We start from the raw sequence: 19,479 nt of genomic DNA on the forward strand, positions 1-19,479 counted from the left end.
CTGAAATACTTCTCTGCGACTTGTTGGCAATCATGAAAGATCCAGGTGATCTTGTGTACCCCTAACAAAGTAAAAACTCTACATATTTCAAAATATCTTTGTCATCCTGTTTAAGGTTTGCATTACTTGTTTCAACAGACAGAAGGGCACCTTGCTGTAAAATACATGCACATCCCTAATTCCTGTCCTCCTCACAGCCTCTCTGAGTTAATTCCCCCTTTAAGCTAATCACTCACTTAATTAAATAAGACTGTCTTGTTGCTCTGTCTCTTGTCACTCATCTTCACTCATAATGACATGTTGCCCTGCCTTGTGTAAAATCTTTTGGCTAGTATCTAATCACGATAAGTACCAGAAATGAGTAATGACACTCTGAGAACATCATTCAGATAAAATAATGTGGAAGACAGATATTTCCATGATCTCAGTAGTACAAAGACGGGTATTGTTTCATTTATTTTGTATGCTGTCACTTTTAATCAGCAATTTAATCTGCTTTTTTTTAAGAGGAATTAGTGCAGTAGCATGGTCTGTTGTGATAACAATCTGCTCCTTGTATTACGTATCTGCTGCAATTAACTTTCTTTGTTGTGTATTTTAAATGTGTCACGAACCAGCAACAAAAGAAACACACTGAGCATGATTTAGTGTTAAAAACTATTTTATTAATTACTACTTATGATAATACGTAAAATAAAAGTAAAAATGTTAGTACGTTAGAATTCAAAAATGTTAAACCTCGAACGTTAACCCCAAAACTAAACTCGTCGTGTGTGTGTGTGGCAAAGTCCCAAACTCCAAGTTCCGGAATGGTTCTTAAAGTTCAGTTCCGCAAGCCATAAGGTGAAACATGAGCAAGGGCTTCTTCAACAACCACCGTTGTCTGAAGATAAGACGTAGATGTAGAGAACATAGGGAGAGTAAATACGAAATCCAAATGTTCCACGATGGAACCCCAAACGACACTTCAGTGTTTACTCGGTAGTGACTTCCTCACCCCGAAAAGCATCTGAATCGTGGTCGTCCACACAAATACCTGTTTCCTTCTACAGGTCAGCAACAAAGTGAACTCCACCGGATTACTTCCAACTTCCATACATGGATTTCAGTGGCAGACACAGTTATTGTTTCTCATCCATCGATAGAGAACACTAGCAGACTGGTGTCTCTCTCCCTTCTCTCTCTCTTCCTCCTTCTTCTTCTAACTTCTTCAACAACGTCATTACGTCCTTTATCTTCTATTGACGTAAGCACGCCCCACACACACAAACCCACACACTCTCTATCTTAAAGGGACTTTCACTGAGTCCGTAACAAATGAAATTGTTTCAAATCGTAGTTTTCAGTCACTGCAGGGCAGTGCATATAATTGCATAGCTGCTGTATGGTGTTGAATTCTTGGTACTTGGCACTTTAGTGAAAATGTGGATACAGCTTAATTTTAAACATTCAGAACTCTTGTTTCTTCACATATCAGCTGTCTTCTATGGCATGTCAGATAGGCACATCAGCTGAAGAATGTAAGAGAAATATTAACTTTCCCAGATATGAAAATTAGCTGTGAAACATAGAAACGTAGAAAACCTACAGCGCAATTCAGGCCTTTCGGCCCACAAAGCTGTGCCGAACATGTCCCTACCCTAGAAATTACTAGGCTTACCCATAGCCCTCTATTTTTCTCAGCTCCATGTACCTATCCAAAAGTCTCTTAGAAGACCCTATCGTATCCGCTTCCACCATCGTTGCCAGCAGCCCATTCCACGCACTCACCACTCTCTGAACTGAGAATTGAATTTGGATTTCTGGCCATGATTCATTTAAGGATTTTGTACAGGATGAAATAAAACTGAATACTGGGTTCAGTGGTTCTACAACACAATCCAACTCCATTCACGTGGTTTTTGATTTTAGTGTGAGAGTAAATGAAACCTGAGTCACTAAGTTCTTACCTTTTAGTTTTTCTATTGTTACTTCCTCAGCTGCAGAAAGAAATACAGGACAAGAGCTCGGAGCTGGATACTCTACTGCAGCGTCGAGATCGTGAAAATGAAGAAGGAGGCAATCTGGTTGCAATGCTGCGCTCAGACCTTGAACAAGTGACAAATGAACGGTAATTGGGAAAAATTCAAGTTCCATCTAAGTTTTTGTTAAAACTTCTAATCTTTGCAGAGGGTAGCTGTTCTTGATATGACAGCTGCTTTCGTGTGGACCATTCAAGTATTACAAAGCATTTGTTGATTGAAAATCTGTACAGTTTCTTCACTTTATGCATCATCAGTACTGGAAACAAATGTGCTTTTTGAAAGAATTCCTGTGAGTTGATATTGATGCTAAACTTCCACTTTCTCATCCTTCTACTGCTCAGGTGGTTCTGTGGTCATTTAAGTACCAATAATGTATTTATTATTCCCAGAATGTAAGATATTTTCAGATACCAAATTGTGAAGGTCTGAAATTCTCATAGTTCTGACATTCATGCAATAGAATTTTGTTGTTTGTTAATGACAAAGACGTGGTTAGAGAGTGGTTTAATCCAGTTGAATGACAAACTAAACCATTTCAGCGGACGGTTATCAATCAGCCACATTGCTGTCAGTTTGAAACTGCATCTTGGACAGACCTGGTAAGGCCAGCAAATTCGCTTCTCCGAAGGATGTTAGTTTTATGCCTACCAGGACTGAGATGAGCTTTTCTTAAAAAAATAATCACGTTATTTAATTATCTAAATTTAAATTCCACAGCTGCTGTAGAAACATTTGAACTTGAGCTTCCAGATTGTTGGTGCAGGTCACTGGATTGGTACTCCAGTAAGTTAGCCACTTCACCAACATTCATGATAATGTGATCGTAATAATAAAAGTTGTGATTGGGTTGAATGTAATTACCACATATTTCTCTGATTCACTTATGTATATGGGTGTGAAAGAGGGAATAGGTTGTAGGGAGAACAGAATAGAATTGATAGGAATACTCTGAGAGCTTGCATGAACTTGATGGACTGAATGGCCTCCTATTTTTGAGGAAAATATGACCTAGGTGCAGCAACCATGAGGTGCTGAATTCAAGTTCTTCAAGTTGTGAAATTGACTTCAGAACATTTGGTAATTGTTTTAGGCTGGTTGATTGTGGGGGTGAGGAAAAAAATCAACAGAGCTTTGAGATTACGTTATTATTTCAACCACTGTTCTTAGGGATAGGAACCAACCACCCTTACTGGGCCTAGCTACGTGATTCCAGAACTTGTGCTTAATTTAACTCTGTATTGGCTTTGATGACAATTGATACAATTGACCAGTGCTGATTTTAAGAATACCCAAGTCAAGTAGATATAAGGAAATGTTATTTTTATCTACATTAAGATACTTTATCCAAATGCACGTAGCATCTATAACAAGGAAGATAAGTTGATAGCAAAAATAGCAACATACGAGTATGATCCCATATCTATTACAGAGACATGGCTGGGAACTCAGTATTCCAGGTTATTCAAGATTCCAGAAGAATAGGCAAAAGGGGAAAGAAGGTGGGGTAGCTTTGTCAATCAAGGGAGGTATCAATGTGATGATGAGTAGTGATATGGTTTCTGTTGATAGTGATGTGGCATCTGTTTCAGTGTGAGTAACAAATAACAGGGAAAGAAGACGAGGTGGGAGTCGTCTATGAGATCCCAACGTGTTGCCTCTTGATAGGACAAAACATGGGGAAATATCAAAGACATAAAGGGAACTGCAATTATCGTGGATGATTTTAATCTGTATGTTTATTGTACTGGTCAAACTGGCAAGGGTATTGAAACACGAATTTGTGGAGTGTGTCAGGGATTGCTTCTTAGAGCAGAATGTTACAGAACCTACCCAGTAACAGGATATTTTAGATTTGATCATGTGTAATGAGGTAGGGTTTATAAGAGTTTTTGTGGTTAAGGTTCCTCTGGGGGGGTAATGGTCACAAAGTGATGGAATACCAGATCCAGTTTGAGGGTGAACCCCTGGTGCCCATAATGAATGTCCTTAATTTAAATGAGAGCAATTATAATGGTATGATGGTAGCATTGCTGGAGTGGACTGGGTAAATAGGTTGTGGGATAGGTCAGTGAATGAGCAATGGGAGCTAATTAAATAGCTGGTTCATAAACATCAATTTATCCCAATTAGAATGAGGAATCCCAAGTAAAAGAGGTGTCTAAGACCAGAGGGGTAAGAGACTTGGAGGGGATCTTTAAGAATTTTTTCACCTGGAATGTGATTGCATTCTGGAACACTGCCTGAGAAGATGGTGGAGGCAGCTACACTCGTAACATTCAAAGGCATCTGAACGAGCACTTGGCCTGACAAGGCATGGTTGGCCACAGAGCAAATGCTTAAATGGGTTTTAAATAAATAGCTACTTAATGGTTGGCATAGACGTGGTGGACTGAAGAGCTGTGCTGTATAACTTTGACTGTATGATACTATGAACCATACATGGCTAACAAAGAAGGTCAAGGAAAATATTAAATCAATGACCAGAGCATAAAAAGAGGCAGTGGCAAGTGGATGACCAGAGGACAGGGATTTTTCCAAGAACCTGGAGTGAGAGACTTAAAAAGTTAATGAGGGAGAAAATTGATTGAGAGAAAACTGGCAAGTAATATGAAAACAAAGAACAATGGCTTCTATGATTATATAAAAGAGGGTAGTGTAACGAAAACGAACTTACAGTCTCCTACTTCCTTGGGCTCACAGGATGGGGCTTGACCATGCCGTGAAGTGGGAATCGGTGCCAAGTTGCCGAGCCTCTCGCACAGTCTTTGCAGAACTGCCGTGGGTTGTTCCTCTTGGCCCCGAAGGGCAGGTATGAAATCCCCTGGAACGACCAGGGGCGCCCCGTACACGAGTTCAGCTGACGAAGCATGGAGATCTTCCTTGGGGGCAGTGCGTATGCCGAGCAGGACCCAAGGCAGTTCGTCGACCCAGTTAGGACCCTTCAGGCGGGCCATCAAGGCTGATTTTAGATGGCGGTGGAAACATTCCACTAACCCGTTTGATTGAGGGTGGTAGGCCGTGGTGGTTTGCAGCTGCGTCCCCAGCATGTTTGCTAATGCAAACCAGAGGCTGGAGGTAAACTGGGTGCCCCTGTCTGAAGTGATATGGGCCAGAACACCAAAACGTGAGATCCAAGTTGTGAGCAGCGCCGGGGTGCAGGAATCAGTCGTGATGTCAGATAGAGGGGTTGTCTCTGGCCACCTCGTGAACCGGTCTACGATGGTAAGGAGGTACCGGGCTCCTCTTGAAACTGGCAGAGGACCAACAAGGTCGACATGGATGTGGTCGAACCTTCTACGGGTAGGCTCGAACTGCTGTGGCGGGACCTTGGTGTGTCGTTGGATTTTCGATGTCTGGCAGTGCAGACAAGTCCTGGCCCACTCACTGACCTGTTTGCGCAGGCCATGCCAGACGAACTTGCTGGCAACCAGTCGGACAGTTGATCTGATGGGTGGGTGCGCCAACCCATGTATCGAGTCGAAAACGCGTTTCCGCCAGGCTGCAGAAATGATAGGGCGGGGCTGACCTGTTGCGATGTTGCAAAGGAGGGTCTGCTGACCTGGACCGACTAAGAAATCTTGGAGCTGCAGGCCCGAGACTGCGGTTCTGTAGCTGGGCAGCTTGTCGTCGGCTTACTGTGCGTCAGCCAGGGCCGTGTAGTCGACATCCAGGGACAGGCTGTGGATGGTCGGTCAGGAAAGTGAGTCAGCAACGACATTGTCCTTTCCGGAGACATGTTGGATATCCGTGGTGAATTCGGAAATGTAGGACAAATATCTCTGCTGACGAGCTGACCAGGGATCGGAGACTTTGGAGAAGGCGAAGGACAAAGGCTTATGGTCAATGAAAGCGGTGAAAGGCCTGCCTTCTTAAAAAGTACCAGAAATGCCGGACCGCCAGGTACAGCACTAGAAGTTCCCGATCAAAAGCGCTGTATTTCAGTTCGGGTGGTCTAAGGTGCTTGCTGAAAAATGCCAAGGGTTGCCAACGGCCTTTGATTCCAGTACTCCTCCAACCGCGGTGTTGGATGCGTCCACCGTGAGGGCAGTTGGGACGTCTGTCCTAGGGTGTACAAGCATCGTGGTGTCTGCCTGGGCGTCCTTGGCCTTCATGAAGGCAGCCGCAGCCTCGTCGTTCCAGGCGATGTCCTTGCCCTTACCAGCCATCAGCGAGAACAAAGGGCGCATGATACGGGCTGCTGCAGGGATGAACCGATGGTAAAAGTTGACCATCCCCAGGAATTACTGCAGGCCTTTGACCGTGTTGGGACAGGCAAAATGGCGGATAGCGTCTACCTTGGCGGGTGGGGGTGTTGCTCCGTCGCTGGTGATTCTGTGGCCGAGGAAATCGATAGATTTAAGTCCGAATTGGCACTTGGCCGGGTTGATAGTGAGGCCGAAATCACGGAGACGGGAATACAGTTGGCGGAGGTGGGAAGGATGTTCCTGGCGGTCATGGCTGGCGATTAGTATGTCATCTAAGTAAATGAATACGAAGTCCAGGTCTCGGCCTACCACGTCTATCAGCCGATGGAAAGTCTGTGCGGCGTTCTTAAGACCGAACGGCATTCAAAAGAACTCGAAGAGGCCGAATAGGGTGATAAGCGCAGTTTTGGGGACGTCATCCGGTGGACCGGGATTTGGTGGTATCCCCGAACGAGGTCCACCTTGGAGAAGATGCGGACCCCATGTAGGTTCGCTGCGAAGTCCTGGATGTGAGGGATGAGGTGGCGGTCTGGGGTGGTGGCGTCATTCAGCCTGCGGTAGTCGCCGCAGGGCCTCCACCCGCTGGTGGCTTTGGGGACCATGTGCAGGGGGGAGGCCCAGGGGCTGTCTGACCTGCGAACGATCCCCAGCCCCTCCATGCGGCGGAACTCTTCCTTTGCCAGGCAGTGCTTGTCTGGAGGTAGTCGTCATGTTTGGGCATCGAATTTGTAAACTGAGGTGCCAAAAACGATGGGAACTCAGCTAGGAGCTTGGTGAACTCGTTGCGAGACAGGGAAATGGAGTCCAGGTGCAGGGCTGGTAGTCTGACTTCTTCCAGGGGGTAGGTTTGGAAAGTTCTGGAGTGCACTAGCCGCTTCCCTCGCAGGTTGACTAACAGGCTGTGGACCCGAAGGAAATAGGCTCCCAGGAGTGGCAGGGCAACGGTGGCAAGGGTAAAGTTCCAGGTAAAACGGCTGTCGCCAAATTGTAATTGAACTGTACGGGTACCGAAAGTCCGTATCGTTGTGCCGTTTGTGGCATTGAGTACAGAAACTTGTTGCCTGTTACGAGTGTCGCGACCGGTCGGGGGCAAAATACTGACCTCTGCTCCAGTATCAACAAGGAAATGATGCCTGGACTGCTTGTCCCGAATGAATAGGAGGCTGTGTCGGCGGCCAGCTGTCGTAGCCATCAGCGGCGGCTGGCCCTGGCGTTTCACTGAAACTTGCAGGGTGGGCGGCATCGACGGGCCTCTGCGCCCCACCTCTGATGGTAGAAACACAGCTGGTCGCCAGTGTCGTCATCTGTGTTTCTGGGGTGTGGTCGCTCGTTTGCTGGGACTGGTTTAGGCAGGCGTTGGGCTTGCGGCCTGGCGATTTGGCTGATGGACGAACCGCTCTCGCGTTTGGCCTTCCACAGGACATCTGCCTGGGCAGCTACCTCACATGGGTTGCTGAAATCGGCGTCGGCCAACAGCAGGTGAATGTCATCGGGTAGTTGTTTGAGGAAGGCCTGTTCGAACATTAGGCAGGGCTTGTGTCCCTCAGCCAATGCCAGGATCTCATTCATTAGGGCGGATGGGGATCTGTCCCTCAGGCCGTCGAAATGAAGCAGGCGGGTGGCGCGCTCGTGACGGGAGAGGCAGAAGGTCTGAATCAGAAGGTCTTTGAAAGCTGGGTACTTATCCTCCTCCGGAGGAGACTGGATGAAGTCTCCGACCTGGGCGGCTGTCTCCTGGTCCAGAGAGCTGATCACATGGCAGTACTTCGTGGAGTCGGAGGTGATCTGCCGAAGGTGGAATTGTGCTTCGGCCTGGTCGAACCAGACGCTGGGATGACGCGTCCGAAAGGTGGGCAGCTTGAGTGCCACTGCGTTGGCTGCTGCGTTGTCATCCATTGTGTGGGTCCAAAATCCATTTGGACCGTTGGAGCCACCAATGTAGCGGCTGCTACTGCGATGTGAAAACAAGACACTAGTCGATGGGTTTCAGAACAAGAACTGGTTTATTTTCCCGCCTTTTAAGAGAGACTGTTCCCGCCCACCGAAAACGGAAATGACGTATATGCTACGTCATCAAACCTTTCCCGCGCGTGGGTTCTCCGTCGCTCGGGGAAGACGAAGGGTCAATGCCATCTTGGGCCTTGCCGCTCCGACGACGCGCGACCCGACCGCCGAGCCGGTTCGCTTGCTCGGATGGTGAGTCGCTACAGTAGTTAGGTTAAGTGTGGGACCTCGCCCGCCCTTCCTCCCCCCCAGAGAACGAGACTGCAGAATTAATAAAGGGAAACAAAGAAATAGCCGATAAATTAAATCAACATTTTGGAATATTTGCAGTGTCTTCCACTGTGAAGATTGATGCAAAGATATATCTGATAGGCTCGTTACAAACAACATGGAAGGACTTGTAACAATTAGTATCACGAGGGACAAGGTGTTAGAGAAACCAGTGGGAGTAAAGGCAGACTGTGTCCTGATAGCATGGACGCAAGAGTTTTAAAGAAAACAGGTGCAGAGATGGTGAGTTTTGAAAAAACTTCAATGGTTCCACAGAATTTCAGGAGGGTCTCAGGTGATTGGAAAACTGCACGTGTAACTCCATTGTCCAAGAAGGAAGGAAAACAAAAAGTGAGAAACTATAGGCCTTTTAGCTTAACATCTGATGTTGGCAAGATGCTGGAGTCTATAATGGTGAGAAATTTAGAAAAACTTAAAACCTCATTGACCTGGTTTAATTGCATTATGAAAAGTAAATCCCATTTGGCAAGTTTGCTGGAGTTCTTCGAGGATATAACCAGTGGAATTGAAAGAGGGGAACTTGTAGATGTAGTGCCTTTGCATTTTCAGAAGGCATTTGACAAGCTGTTACATGATAAGAGCTCATGGTATTGTGACAAGTGTGGTAGCAATGAATTGAAGATTGGTTGTTGCATAGAAGAAAGAGTCAGAATAAATGGGTCTCTTTTTTAGGCTGGAAGGATGCAACTATTGGAGTGTCCCAAGATTTACTACTTAGTCCTCAGTTATTCACGATTTATATTAATTATCCAGAGGAGGGGGCAGACTGTAAGATATCCAAGTTTGTCGATGATATGAAAATAGGTGAGAGGGCATGTTGTGATAGCAATATTTTGGTTCTGCAATATGATATAGATTGAGTGAATGCGTGAAAACTTGGCAAGTGGAGTTTAATGTTGGAAAGCGTGAGGTCATGCAGTTCAGTAAGAGGAACCTGAAGTCAGATTATTATGTAAATGGGGAAAGGTTGCAGATGAGCAAAGTACAGAGGGATCTAGGTGTTCCTGTGTACAAATTGTAAAAAGCTAGCAGATAGATGCAGCAACTAGTTAGGAAGGTAAATGGCATACTGGCCTTTAATGTAAGAGTGTTGGTATTTAGAAATAGGAAAGTATTGTTACAATTGTTGCCACAGTACCCTGTACAATTTAGATCCCCTTATTTGTTAAAGCATTTACTGGTAGTGAGGGCAATCCAAATGAGATTAATTTCCGGGTTGAGAGAGTTGTCCAGACATGAGTGGCTAAAGAAATGTATGTTCTTTGGGGTTTTGAAGAATGAGGGATGACCTCATTGAAACGTGCAAGAACCTGAGGGGGCATTGTGGGGTAGATGTCAAAATATTTTCACTAGTGGGAGAATCTTGAATGAGAGGACAGTTTCAAGATTAGAGGATGGTCATTTAAAACGGAGGTGGATAGAAACCACACGAATCTCCGGAATTCTTGATCCTGGAGGGTTGTGGAGGCTAGGTCATTTAAAGAGGAAGGAAATAGATATGTTTAGAAAGATCATGGGATTGAGGGTTGGGGGAACTGGCACAGAGAAGGAGGTAGGGTATGAGGCAAATAAGCCATGATCATATTGAATGGCAGGACAGGCTTGAGGGGCTGAGTGGCCTACTATTGCCTACTGTGTTCTTGAGTAGCTCCTAATTTAACATTGCTTCTGTATTTGTGTGCAACAAACCTGATTTCCAGTTAATTCTGACTTTGAGCTATGCTGTTCCATTGCAAAGAGCATTCCATATTTACCCGCTATCCAGATATTTACACTTTCAAGCAGTTCTTTATGGAAATGCTTTTTTTTTAACCTTGTTAATGGGTCAAATGTAGTTATTCAGCTGACTGAAGCCAGCCAATTTGGCACAGGTTGTGATTTGTTGTCATTCTGCTTCACAGTGTAAGTCATACAGGGAAGTATAGGAAAAATCATATGGTTGGGTCCATTTCATCTGCAAATCCACGTGGTATTTGATCACCACCAGATATCTTTTCTCCATTGAAAAAAAGATCCACCTTGGCTTCATCCTAAGGTTCCATCATCACAGAAGTCAGTCTCAAGCCAATTGAATTCATTCCATGGATTATCAATTAATGGCTGAGACTATGAGATGCAATCTGGTATTTTTTTTTGTTATTCATAGCCCTTTTTATTCTTTTTTTCAACCAGTACCGCCACTGTAATTCATTTAGTCTCTCCTCGTCTCCATCTTACCGCAGACATTGCCTTTTGTTCTCCCTTCCATCCTACTTTTGTAATTTAAAACTTGATTGTCAATGCCCTATAACGTTGAAACAAGCCCTTTGGACAACTTGGCATGCAGACCAAGGTGCCTACCTGAGCTAGTTCCATATGCCTGCATTTGGTCCATGTCCCTCTAAACTTTTTCTGTGTCTTTTAAGCACTCTAATTGTACCTGTCTCGACCACTTCCTCTGGCAGCTCATTCCATTTACCCACCACCCTTTGGGTGGAATAACTTGCTCCTCACGTCGCCATTAAATCTTTCCCCTCTTACGTGAAACCATTCCCTTCTAGTTTTAGACTCGCCTACCCTGGGAAAAAGACTGAGACTATCTACCCCATCTATGCCCCTCGTGATTTTATAAATCTGTATAAGATCACCCCTCAGCCTCCTTTGCTCCAGGGAGAACAGTCTCAGCCTGTCCAGCCTCCCCTCATAATACAAGCCCTCCAGTCTCAGCAACATCCTTGTGAAATATTTTGCACCCTCTAGCTTAATCGCATTCTTTCTATGAGTGGTGACCAGAACTGCACACAATACTCCAAGTATGGTCTCACCAACATCTTGTACAGCTGTAACGTGATGTCTCAGTTCTTGTCCTCAATGCCCTATCCAATGAAGGCTAGCACCATGCCTTCTTTACCACCTTGTCTAACTGTGGCATTGTTTTCAGGGAACTATACGCTTATTCCCTAAGTGTCTTTTGTTCTACAACACTCTGAGGGCCCTGCTATTAGCTGTGTATGTCCTGCCCTGGTTTAACTTGCCAAAATACATCACTTCACTCTTTTCTGATTTAAATTCCATCTACCCACTTTCCTAATTGATCTAAATCCTGTATAATCTTAGACAACCACCTTCACAGTCCATTATACCACCAACTTTGGGTCATCCACAAACTACCTATTCATTTCTATCCACATTCTCATCTAAATCATTAATATATAAGACAACAGAGGACCCAGCACTGATCCCTGTGGCGCACCACTGGTCACAGGCCTCTCATTGGAAAAACAACCGTCCAGTGCCATCCTCTGACTTGTATCACCGGGCCAATTTTGTATCCATGTGGCTAGCTCATCCTAGATCCCATGTGATCTGACCTTCCAGATCAGAGATGCATTCTGATTTTTTTTCAGTATTTCTAGCATTTTCTTGATTTATTTCAGATTTTCAGCACCTGCAGTTGTTTGTGTTTTTGAACCTCTTCATGCATAGATTTACTGCCTTATGGGTACCTTGGATGGAAGCTTTTTTAAGATCTTTGATTGGGACTGGAATTGCATTTTGTTATTTTTTGATGCTGGGCTTGAATGTTGCCTTCTGTTTTAAAAGTTTCCATTAAGTACTCAGTGTGAGTTCCTCAAAATAAGTTACTGCAGGTTCTCAGAGCAAAAAAGCTGAAGATGAAAAGCAAAAAAATATATAGATGTTGGAAAATCTGAGGTATCAGCAGAAAATACTGGAAATAATCAAGGGATCATGCTGCTTTGCAGAATACCAACTTTCATACCACAGAGGCAACTGAGCTTCCAGTTGCCTCCCCTTCATACCTTTTGGACTCTTACATTGTTCCAGTAAAGCACAACATGAGCCACAAGAACAGTATGTCATCCTCTGGGTGCATTACAGCCCTTGAGACCAAATTCAATGTTGAGTATTTTGAGTAACCAGTTTTTCAAGTTTGTGTCAGATTGGGCCACCACTTATGGAAGATCATCATCCTGTAATGTCAACTTAGTCTTTTCTCTCTCCATAGATACTGACTTGACCTATATATCTTTCTTATTGTGGCACTGAAGGTAGTTATTGGGTCCTATGCCTCCTCTCATTATTTTCCTGTAACCCCACAACTTATTTTCTCTCTCTCATATGTCCCTTTGATTCTTCTGCCATTTACCCATCAAGGGGAAATTTACAGTAACCAACCAGTCTTTAGGATATGGGAGGAACTGGAGCACCTGCATGGAAACCCACATAGTCAGAGGGAGAACATGAAAACTCCATGCATACAGCACCCAAGAACAGGATGTGGAATTATGAAGCCGCCACACTAATTGCTGCCCCAGTGTCCACAGATTTCCAGCAATTATGTTTCTCTCAGTTCTGTTAATTTTTCTTTCTGCTTTTTCATTCATCTTTCTCTTGCATCACCTCCAGACAGATCAGTTGCAGTTAACAAGCTTTCACTATCCTCTCTTTGTCAGCATCAATACCATCTGTCTCATTTAGTCTGTCTTTGTCTTCACCCCATTCAAGACATTCCCTTTGTCTCTCCCTCTTCCCCTTCCCTTTTCTGCAACTTGGCACATTTTTATTTCAAAGCGTTTCCCAGTTGTGACAAAGGATCTTCAACCTGAACCATTGATACAGGTGCTTCCTGACCTCATTCTTTGCAGCATTTTCAGTTTTGTCTTGAAGTCTCTGATTTGATAGTAAGATTATGTTTTAAGTTGGCTTCCTTCATGGTTTTGTTCCACTGAGAAATATATGCTCCATAGTAATGTTTTGCAGCTGTTTCAGGGCCAAGTAAATAAAAATATGGTGCATAATATTCTTCATTTGAATTTCAGCTAATTGTAATATCATTTTTAAGTTCCTTATGGCTTAATAAGTTTACCCAATGACTTGCGTAGAATAGGAAGATGCCAACTGATCTCAACCATCAAGTTATATTTGATTAACCATGGCATAAGAATTGGTTTTCTTGCAATATTAAGAGATGCCTGCTATAGCCTGAAAAGATTGGACTCTGCATTATTGTAGCCTTGGGTCAAATGTAGACGGCGACTGAGGTTTGTGGAGCACTTAACCCAGAGTTATTTTAATAGAAAACAATGTTGAACTAACTGCTGGTGAAATATTTCATGATGCAAACAAAATTAACATTCCAGCATGTAATATTTTTGCAGTACTTTCATTAGCCTGTATAGTAAATTGGTGTTTTTTGTTGCCATTTAGGAAAAACTTGGAGCGTTCTCATGAGCGACTGCTAAGGCTGTTTTCAGAGGTGGTGAGAGTAACATTTTCCTCAGAAGACATGATTAATAAGCAAATTGAACGGTGCCTAATTAGAGGGCAGCCTGGGAATACGGTGGATCAAGGAAACAGTCAGAGCCTGGTTGGAACCAGAGGCAGACCTCCATGGATGAAAACCAAAGCCTTGCTGGAAAATGACAAAGGTATGCCTGTTAGTTTGGCCATAAAGTACAGAAACAGCCCCTTCGGCCCATCAAGTCCATTCCAACCATCAAGCACCCACTTACACTACTCCTACACTAATTCCATTTTATTCCCCCCAGATTCTACCACTTACCTCCATACTGGGGGCAGTTTATACTGGGGGCAGTTTACACTGGCCAATTAACCTACCAAACCCGCACATTTTTGGGGTGTGGGAGGGAACTCGTACAGTCACAGGGAGAATGTGCAAATTCCACACAGAGGTCAGGACTTTCTGGGCCACTAGAGCTCAGAGGCAGCAGCTCTACCAACTGCACCACTGTGCTGTCCCTGCTGTTTCCATCATTATTTTACATCTGTAATTAGTGCATCTTTGAAGGTAATAATGAAGACTTGAGTATATTTGATATAACGTATTTCTTGGCCTTGAATCAAGCATAATCTATGAGCCTTGATGCCTAAGGCTGTGGTTTAGTTTGAGTAGAATTACAGTTGTGTAAGTTCTTTGTGAACAACCAACTGGACTTTTCCTTTTATTCATTTTGTACTTTTTAGGTGATTTGAACACAAGTCGAGAAAGTGCAATCACTGAGGACAGCAGCTTATGGTCAGCACTGACAGATGAACGATTGGAGCTTTCTCAGTGGTTGTCAGAAAGTATGTTCGCTGGGCCTGATGTTGGGCCTGAAAATGAGGAGCTGATACTCAGCACATGTGGACGTTTGCAAGCTGCTGTGGAAAAATTGCTGGAGTTGGTCACAATGTCCACAAGACAAGTGAGTGTTGTTCAGCTGATCTGTTACCTCAGGACCACTTTCATTCAGTAACTCCCATTTCCCTTGATTCTTTTAATATCAAAATAATCTAAGGAACTCTGCCTTGAATATACTCAGTGACTGTGTCATCCATGCTCTCTTGTATAGAGGAATCCTCTGGATATGTTCTTATGAGCAGTTTATGTTTTGCAGCCATCTTCAATGTATTAGAAATCATGCAGAAGGATGCCTTGCTGCTATGACTTTTAGTGTCATGAGTGGGGGAGAGACTGTCTTTCCTGTTCTTTCTTACAACTTGTTCTCTTTCTTCTGAGAAAACATTGACACTATGGTTGTGATTCCATGAACAAGGATATTTTTGAGCACCTCATGTAAGTGGCTGTTCTTGTAATTTGCGATGAGCCTCATTGTTAACAGTGCAGGAGGCCACAGACAAAAGTCAGAGTGGAAGTGGGGTGGTGGTGAATTATAGAGGACTCTCCTGCAGCCTGAATGCAGGTGCTCCTGCAAAGCTGCATTTGGTTTCTCCAGTGCAGAGGGAGCTACATTGTGAAGGCTGAATGTAGTACACTAGATTGGAAGAATTGCAAGTGAATTACTGCTTCAGCTGGAAGGACTGTTTGGTTCTCTGGATGGGAAGGGAAGAGAAGAGGTTAAAGGACAAGTGTTGCATCTCCTGTAGTTGTCTGGGGAAATGCCATTGTGGTCTGTGGGGACCTAAGAGCAGACTAGGGAGTCGCAAAGGGAACAGTCCCTTTGAAGTGTCGAGTGGCAGAATCATATTGGAGCTGACAGAAATTGTGAACTGTGATCCTTTGAACGTGGAGGCTGTAGTTGAAAGGTGAGGGCCAGGGAGCTCTGTTGAGGAGGAGCAGGGTTTAGAGTAGAGTTGCAGAATATAAATGAGATGTGGTCAAAGGCTCTGTCAGCTATGGTAGAGAGGAAGCCACGCATTTGTTTTGAAGATGACACTTTGTAAACAAGTACAAAAGGTTCTAAACGGTACTTCTATGAACCATATTCCCTTTCTCTTCCTGGCATTATTTCTGACTATTTCCTTTCATCGTGGCCAATCTGATGGACTTAAAATATGATTATTTATCCACAGAAAATGCTTGACCTTTTTCTCTCATTCCCAGGCCAATGGTATACACAATAATTTCAGTGTCTCTACCATTCTGGCGCCTGATATCTGCTAACTTAATATAGATAGTGTGTCAACCTCGAGATGTTCAGTTTTATATGATACAGCTCTTGACCATTTCAGTCAGCTAAATCACCAATGCAGCTGAATATTTTGAATAGGAAATATTCTCATGTAGCATACACCAGTCCTATAATTTGTCAGTCTTCAGTTTCTGAGAAATTTATCTCCACATTACCATTGCAACTTCCTAGATAACCAGCTTTGTTATCATATTACAAATTAATGCCAAATTCTGGATAGGTCTGTGGACTTGGGTCCACAAGACCCTGAATTGAACTGCATTAACAATTTAGGAAGAAAAGAATTCTAGCTTCCTGTTGGATTCAAGCAATTGTATCACTGTGGAAACCTGCACCAGACATAACCTTTTAATAGTTTTAGTAAGTTTTAATGTTTAGAATTTGCATTTGTTTATTGTGATACTTTTTGTTCTTGTCTAGTTGATGCAAAATTATAGAATCCATGAACATGTGGAGGAAGGGGTCACAGCTCAAAGCATAGACACTGTGGAACTAATTGGCAAACAGCACCAAAAATTGATAGAACATCTCAATTGTGAATCTGAAGCGAAGAATGAACTGGCATTGGAGCTCCACAAAGCTGAGGGTAAGATTGTGAATTTGATAAGCATTGTGCAGGATTGTTGCTAAAACTATGGGGTGTAGTGGCTGCTGCTGCGATGTGAAAGCAAGGCACTAGTTGGTGGGCTGCAGAACAAAAACTGATTTATTTTCCTGCCTTGCGCGGGCCTTTTAAGAGGAACGGTTCCCGCCCACCGAAAACGGAAATGATGTATACGCTACATCATCAAACTTTTCCCGTGCGCGGGTTCTCCCTGTCACTCGGGGAAGACGAAGGCCCAACGCTATCTTGGACCTCGCCGCCCCGACAACGTGTGACCCGACCGCCGAGCCAGTTTGCTTGCTCAGACGGTGAGTCACTACACACACACACCCCCCAACCCCACCCCCCCCCCCCCCCCCCAAGAACTGGTGATATGGTCCCCAAGGTTCACGGGCTGTGCTAGCCGTTGCTTAGGAAGTCAGTCTCTGCATTGCAGCGTTGGGACCTCAATCGGTTGTTGTAGATCTAAATGGGTCGGTCCATCATGAAGACCTCTTCCTTGCCCCCAGTGTCCAAAATAAAGGTGGACCCATTATTCCTGATGACCCAGAACAGCCCCTAGTATGGTTGTTGCAACGGTGCCCAGGGTGTGCCCCTGCAAACGAAAATGAACTTAGTCTCGTAGTTCCTTGGGCTCGCAGGATGGGGCTTGACCATGCCACAAAGTGGGAATCGGTGCCAAGCTGCCGAGCCTCTCGCGCAGTCTTTCCAGGACTGCCATGGGTTATTCCTCTTGGCCCCGAAGGGCGGGTATGAAATCCCCTGGGACGACCAGGGGCGCCCCGTACACGAGTTCAGCTGACGAAGCGTGGAGATCTTCCTTGGGGGCAGTGCGTATGCCGAGCAGGATCCAAGGCAGTTCGTCGACCCAGTTAGGATCCTACAGGCGGGCCATCAGGGCTGATTTTAGATGGCGGTGGAAACATTCCACCAACCTGTTTGATTGAGGGTGGTAGGCCGTGGTGGTTTGCAGCTGCGTCCCTAGCTTGTTCACTAATGCAGACCAGAGGCTGCAGGTAAACTGGGTGCCCCTGTCTGAAGTGATGTGGGCCGGAACACCAACACGTGAGATCCAAGTTGTGAGCAGCGCCCGGGTGCAGGAATCAGTCGTGATGTCAGATAGAGGGGTTGTCTCTGGCCACCTTGTGAACCGGTCTACGATGGTAAGGAGGTACCGGGCTCCTCTTGAAACTGGCAGAGGACCAACAAGGTCGACGTGGATGTGGTCGAACCTTCTACGGGTAGGCTCGAACTGCTGTGGCGGGACCTTGGTGTGTCGTTGGATTTTCGATGTCTGGCAGTGCAGACAAGTCCTGGCCCACTCTCTGACCTGTTTGCGCAGGCCATGCCAGACGAACTTGCTGGCGACCAGTCGGACAGTTGATCTGATGGACGGGTGCGCCAACCCATGTACCGAGTCGAAAACGCGTTTCCGCCAGGCTGCAGGAACTATAGGGTGGGGTTGACCTGTTGCGATGTTGCAAAGGAGGGTCTGCCGACCTGGACCAACCAAAAGATCTTGGAGCTGCAGGCCCGAGACTGCGGTTCTGTAGCTGGGCAGCTCATCGTCAGCTTGCTGTGCGTCAGCCAGGGCCGTGTAGTCGACACCCAGGGACAGGTTGTGGATGGTCGGTCTGGAAAGTGAGTCAGCAATGACATTGTCCTTTCCGGAGACATGTTGGATATCCGTTGTGAATTCGGAAATGTAGGACAAATGTCTCTGTTGACGAGCTGACCAGGGATTGGAGACCTTGGAGAAGGCAAAGGACAAAGGCTTATGGTCAGTGAAAGGCCTGCCTTCTAAAAAGTACCGGAAATGCTGGACCGCGAGGTACAGCGCTAGAAGTTCCCGGTCAAAAGCACTGTATTTCAGTTCAGGTGGTCTAAGGTGCCTGCTGAAAAATGCCAAGGGTTGCCAACGACCTTTGATTAGTTGTTCCAGTACTCCACCGACCGTAGTGTTGGATGCGTCCACCGTGAGGGCGGTTGGGACGTTTGTCCTATGGTGTACCAGCATCGCAGCGTCTGCCAGGGCGTCCTTGGCCTTAACGAAGGCAGCCGCAGCCTCGTCGTTCCAGGCGATATCCTTGCCCTTGCCAGACATCAGCGAGAACAAAAGGCACATGATACGGGCTGCTGCAGAGATGAACTGATGGTAAAAGTTGACCATCCCCAGGAATTCCTGCAGGCCTCTGACCGTGTTGGGATGGGCAAAATGGCGGATAGTGTCTACCTTGGTGGGTAGGGGTGTTGCTCCTTCGCTGGTGATTCTGTGGCTGAGGAAATCGATAGAGTTAAGTCTGAATTGGCACTTGGCCGGGTTGATAGTGAGGCCGAAATCACGGAGACGGGAGTACAGTTGGCGGAGGTGGGAAAGGTGTTCTTGGCGGTCACGGCTGGCGATTAGTATGTCATCTAAGTAAATGAATACAAAGTCCAGGTCTCGGCCTACTGCGTCCATCAGCCGATGGAAAGTCTGCGCGACGTTCTTAAGGCCGAACGGCATTCGAAGAGGCCGAATGGAGTGATAAATGCAGTTTTGGGGACGTCGTCAGGGTGGACCGGGATTTGGTGGTATCCCCGGACGAGGTCCACCTTGGAGAAGATGTGAGTCCCATGTAGGTTCGCCGCGAAGTCCTGGATATGAGGGATGGGGTAGCGGTCCGGGGTGGTAGCATCATTCAGCCTGCGGTAGTCGCCGCAGGGCCTCCACCTGCCGGTGGCTTTGGGGACTATGTGCAGGGGGGAGGCCCAGGGGCTGTCTGACCTGCGAACGATTCCCCAGCTCCTTCATGCGGCAGAACTCTTCCTTTGCCAGGCAGAGCTTGTCTGGAGGTAGTCGTCATGCTCAGGCGTGAAGGGGTGGCCCTGTGGTAATGATGTGGTGCTGCACTCCATGTTTGGGCATCGAATTTGTA

General features: G+C 45.6%; 1 protein-coding gene across 1 annotated transcript in view; it reads left to right on the forward strand.

Annotated features, from left to right (window-relative positions):
• Positions 1-19,479, forward strand: part of pcnt (pericentrin) — a 203,315-nt gene that overhangs the window by 109,644 nt on the left and 74,192 nt on the right. The window contains exons 24-27 of the mRNA XM_052012027.1: positions 1,980-2,110; positions 13,733-13,953; positions 14,510-14,730; positions 16,378-16,543. Coding sequence (XP_051867987.1) covers positions 1,980-2,110; positions 13,733-13,953; positions 14,510-14,730; positions 16,378-16,543 — 739 coding nt within the window. The remainder of the gene's footprint in view (positions 1-1,979; positions 2,111-13,732; positions 13,954-14,509; positions 14,731-16,377; positions 16,544-19,479) is intronic.

Source organism: Pristis pectinata, chromosome 1 (genome assembly GCF_009764475.1).
Source record: "Pristis pectinata isolate sPriPec2 chromosome 1, sPriPec2.1.pri, whole genome shotgun sequence".
NCBI classification, from domain to species: Eukaryota; Metazoa; Chordata; class Chondrichthyes; order Rhinopristiformes; family Pristidae; genus Pristis; species Pristis pectinata.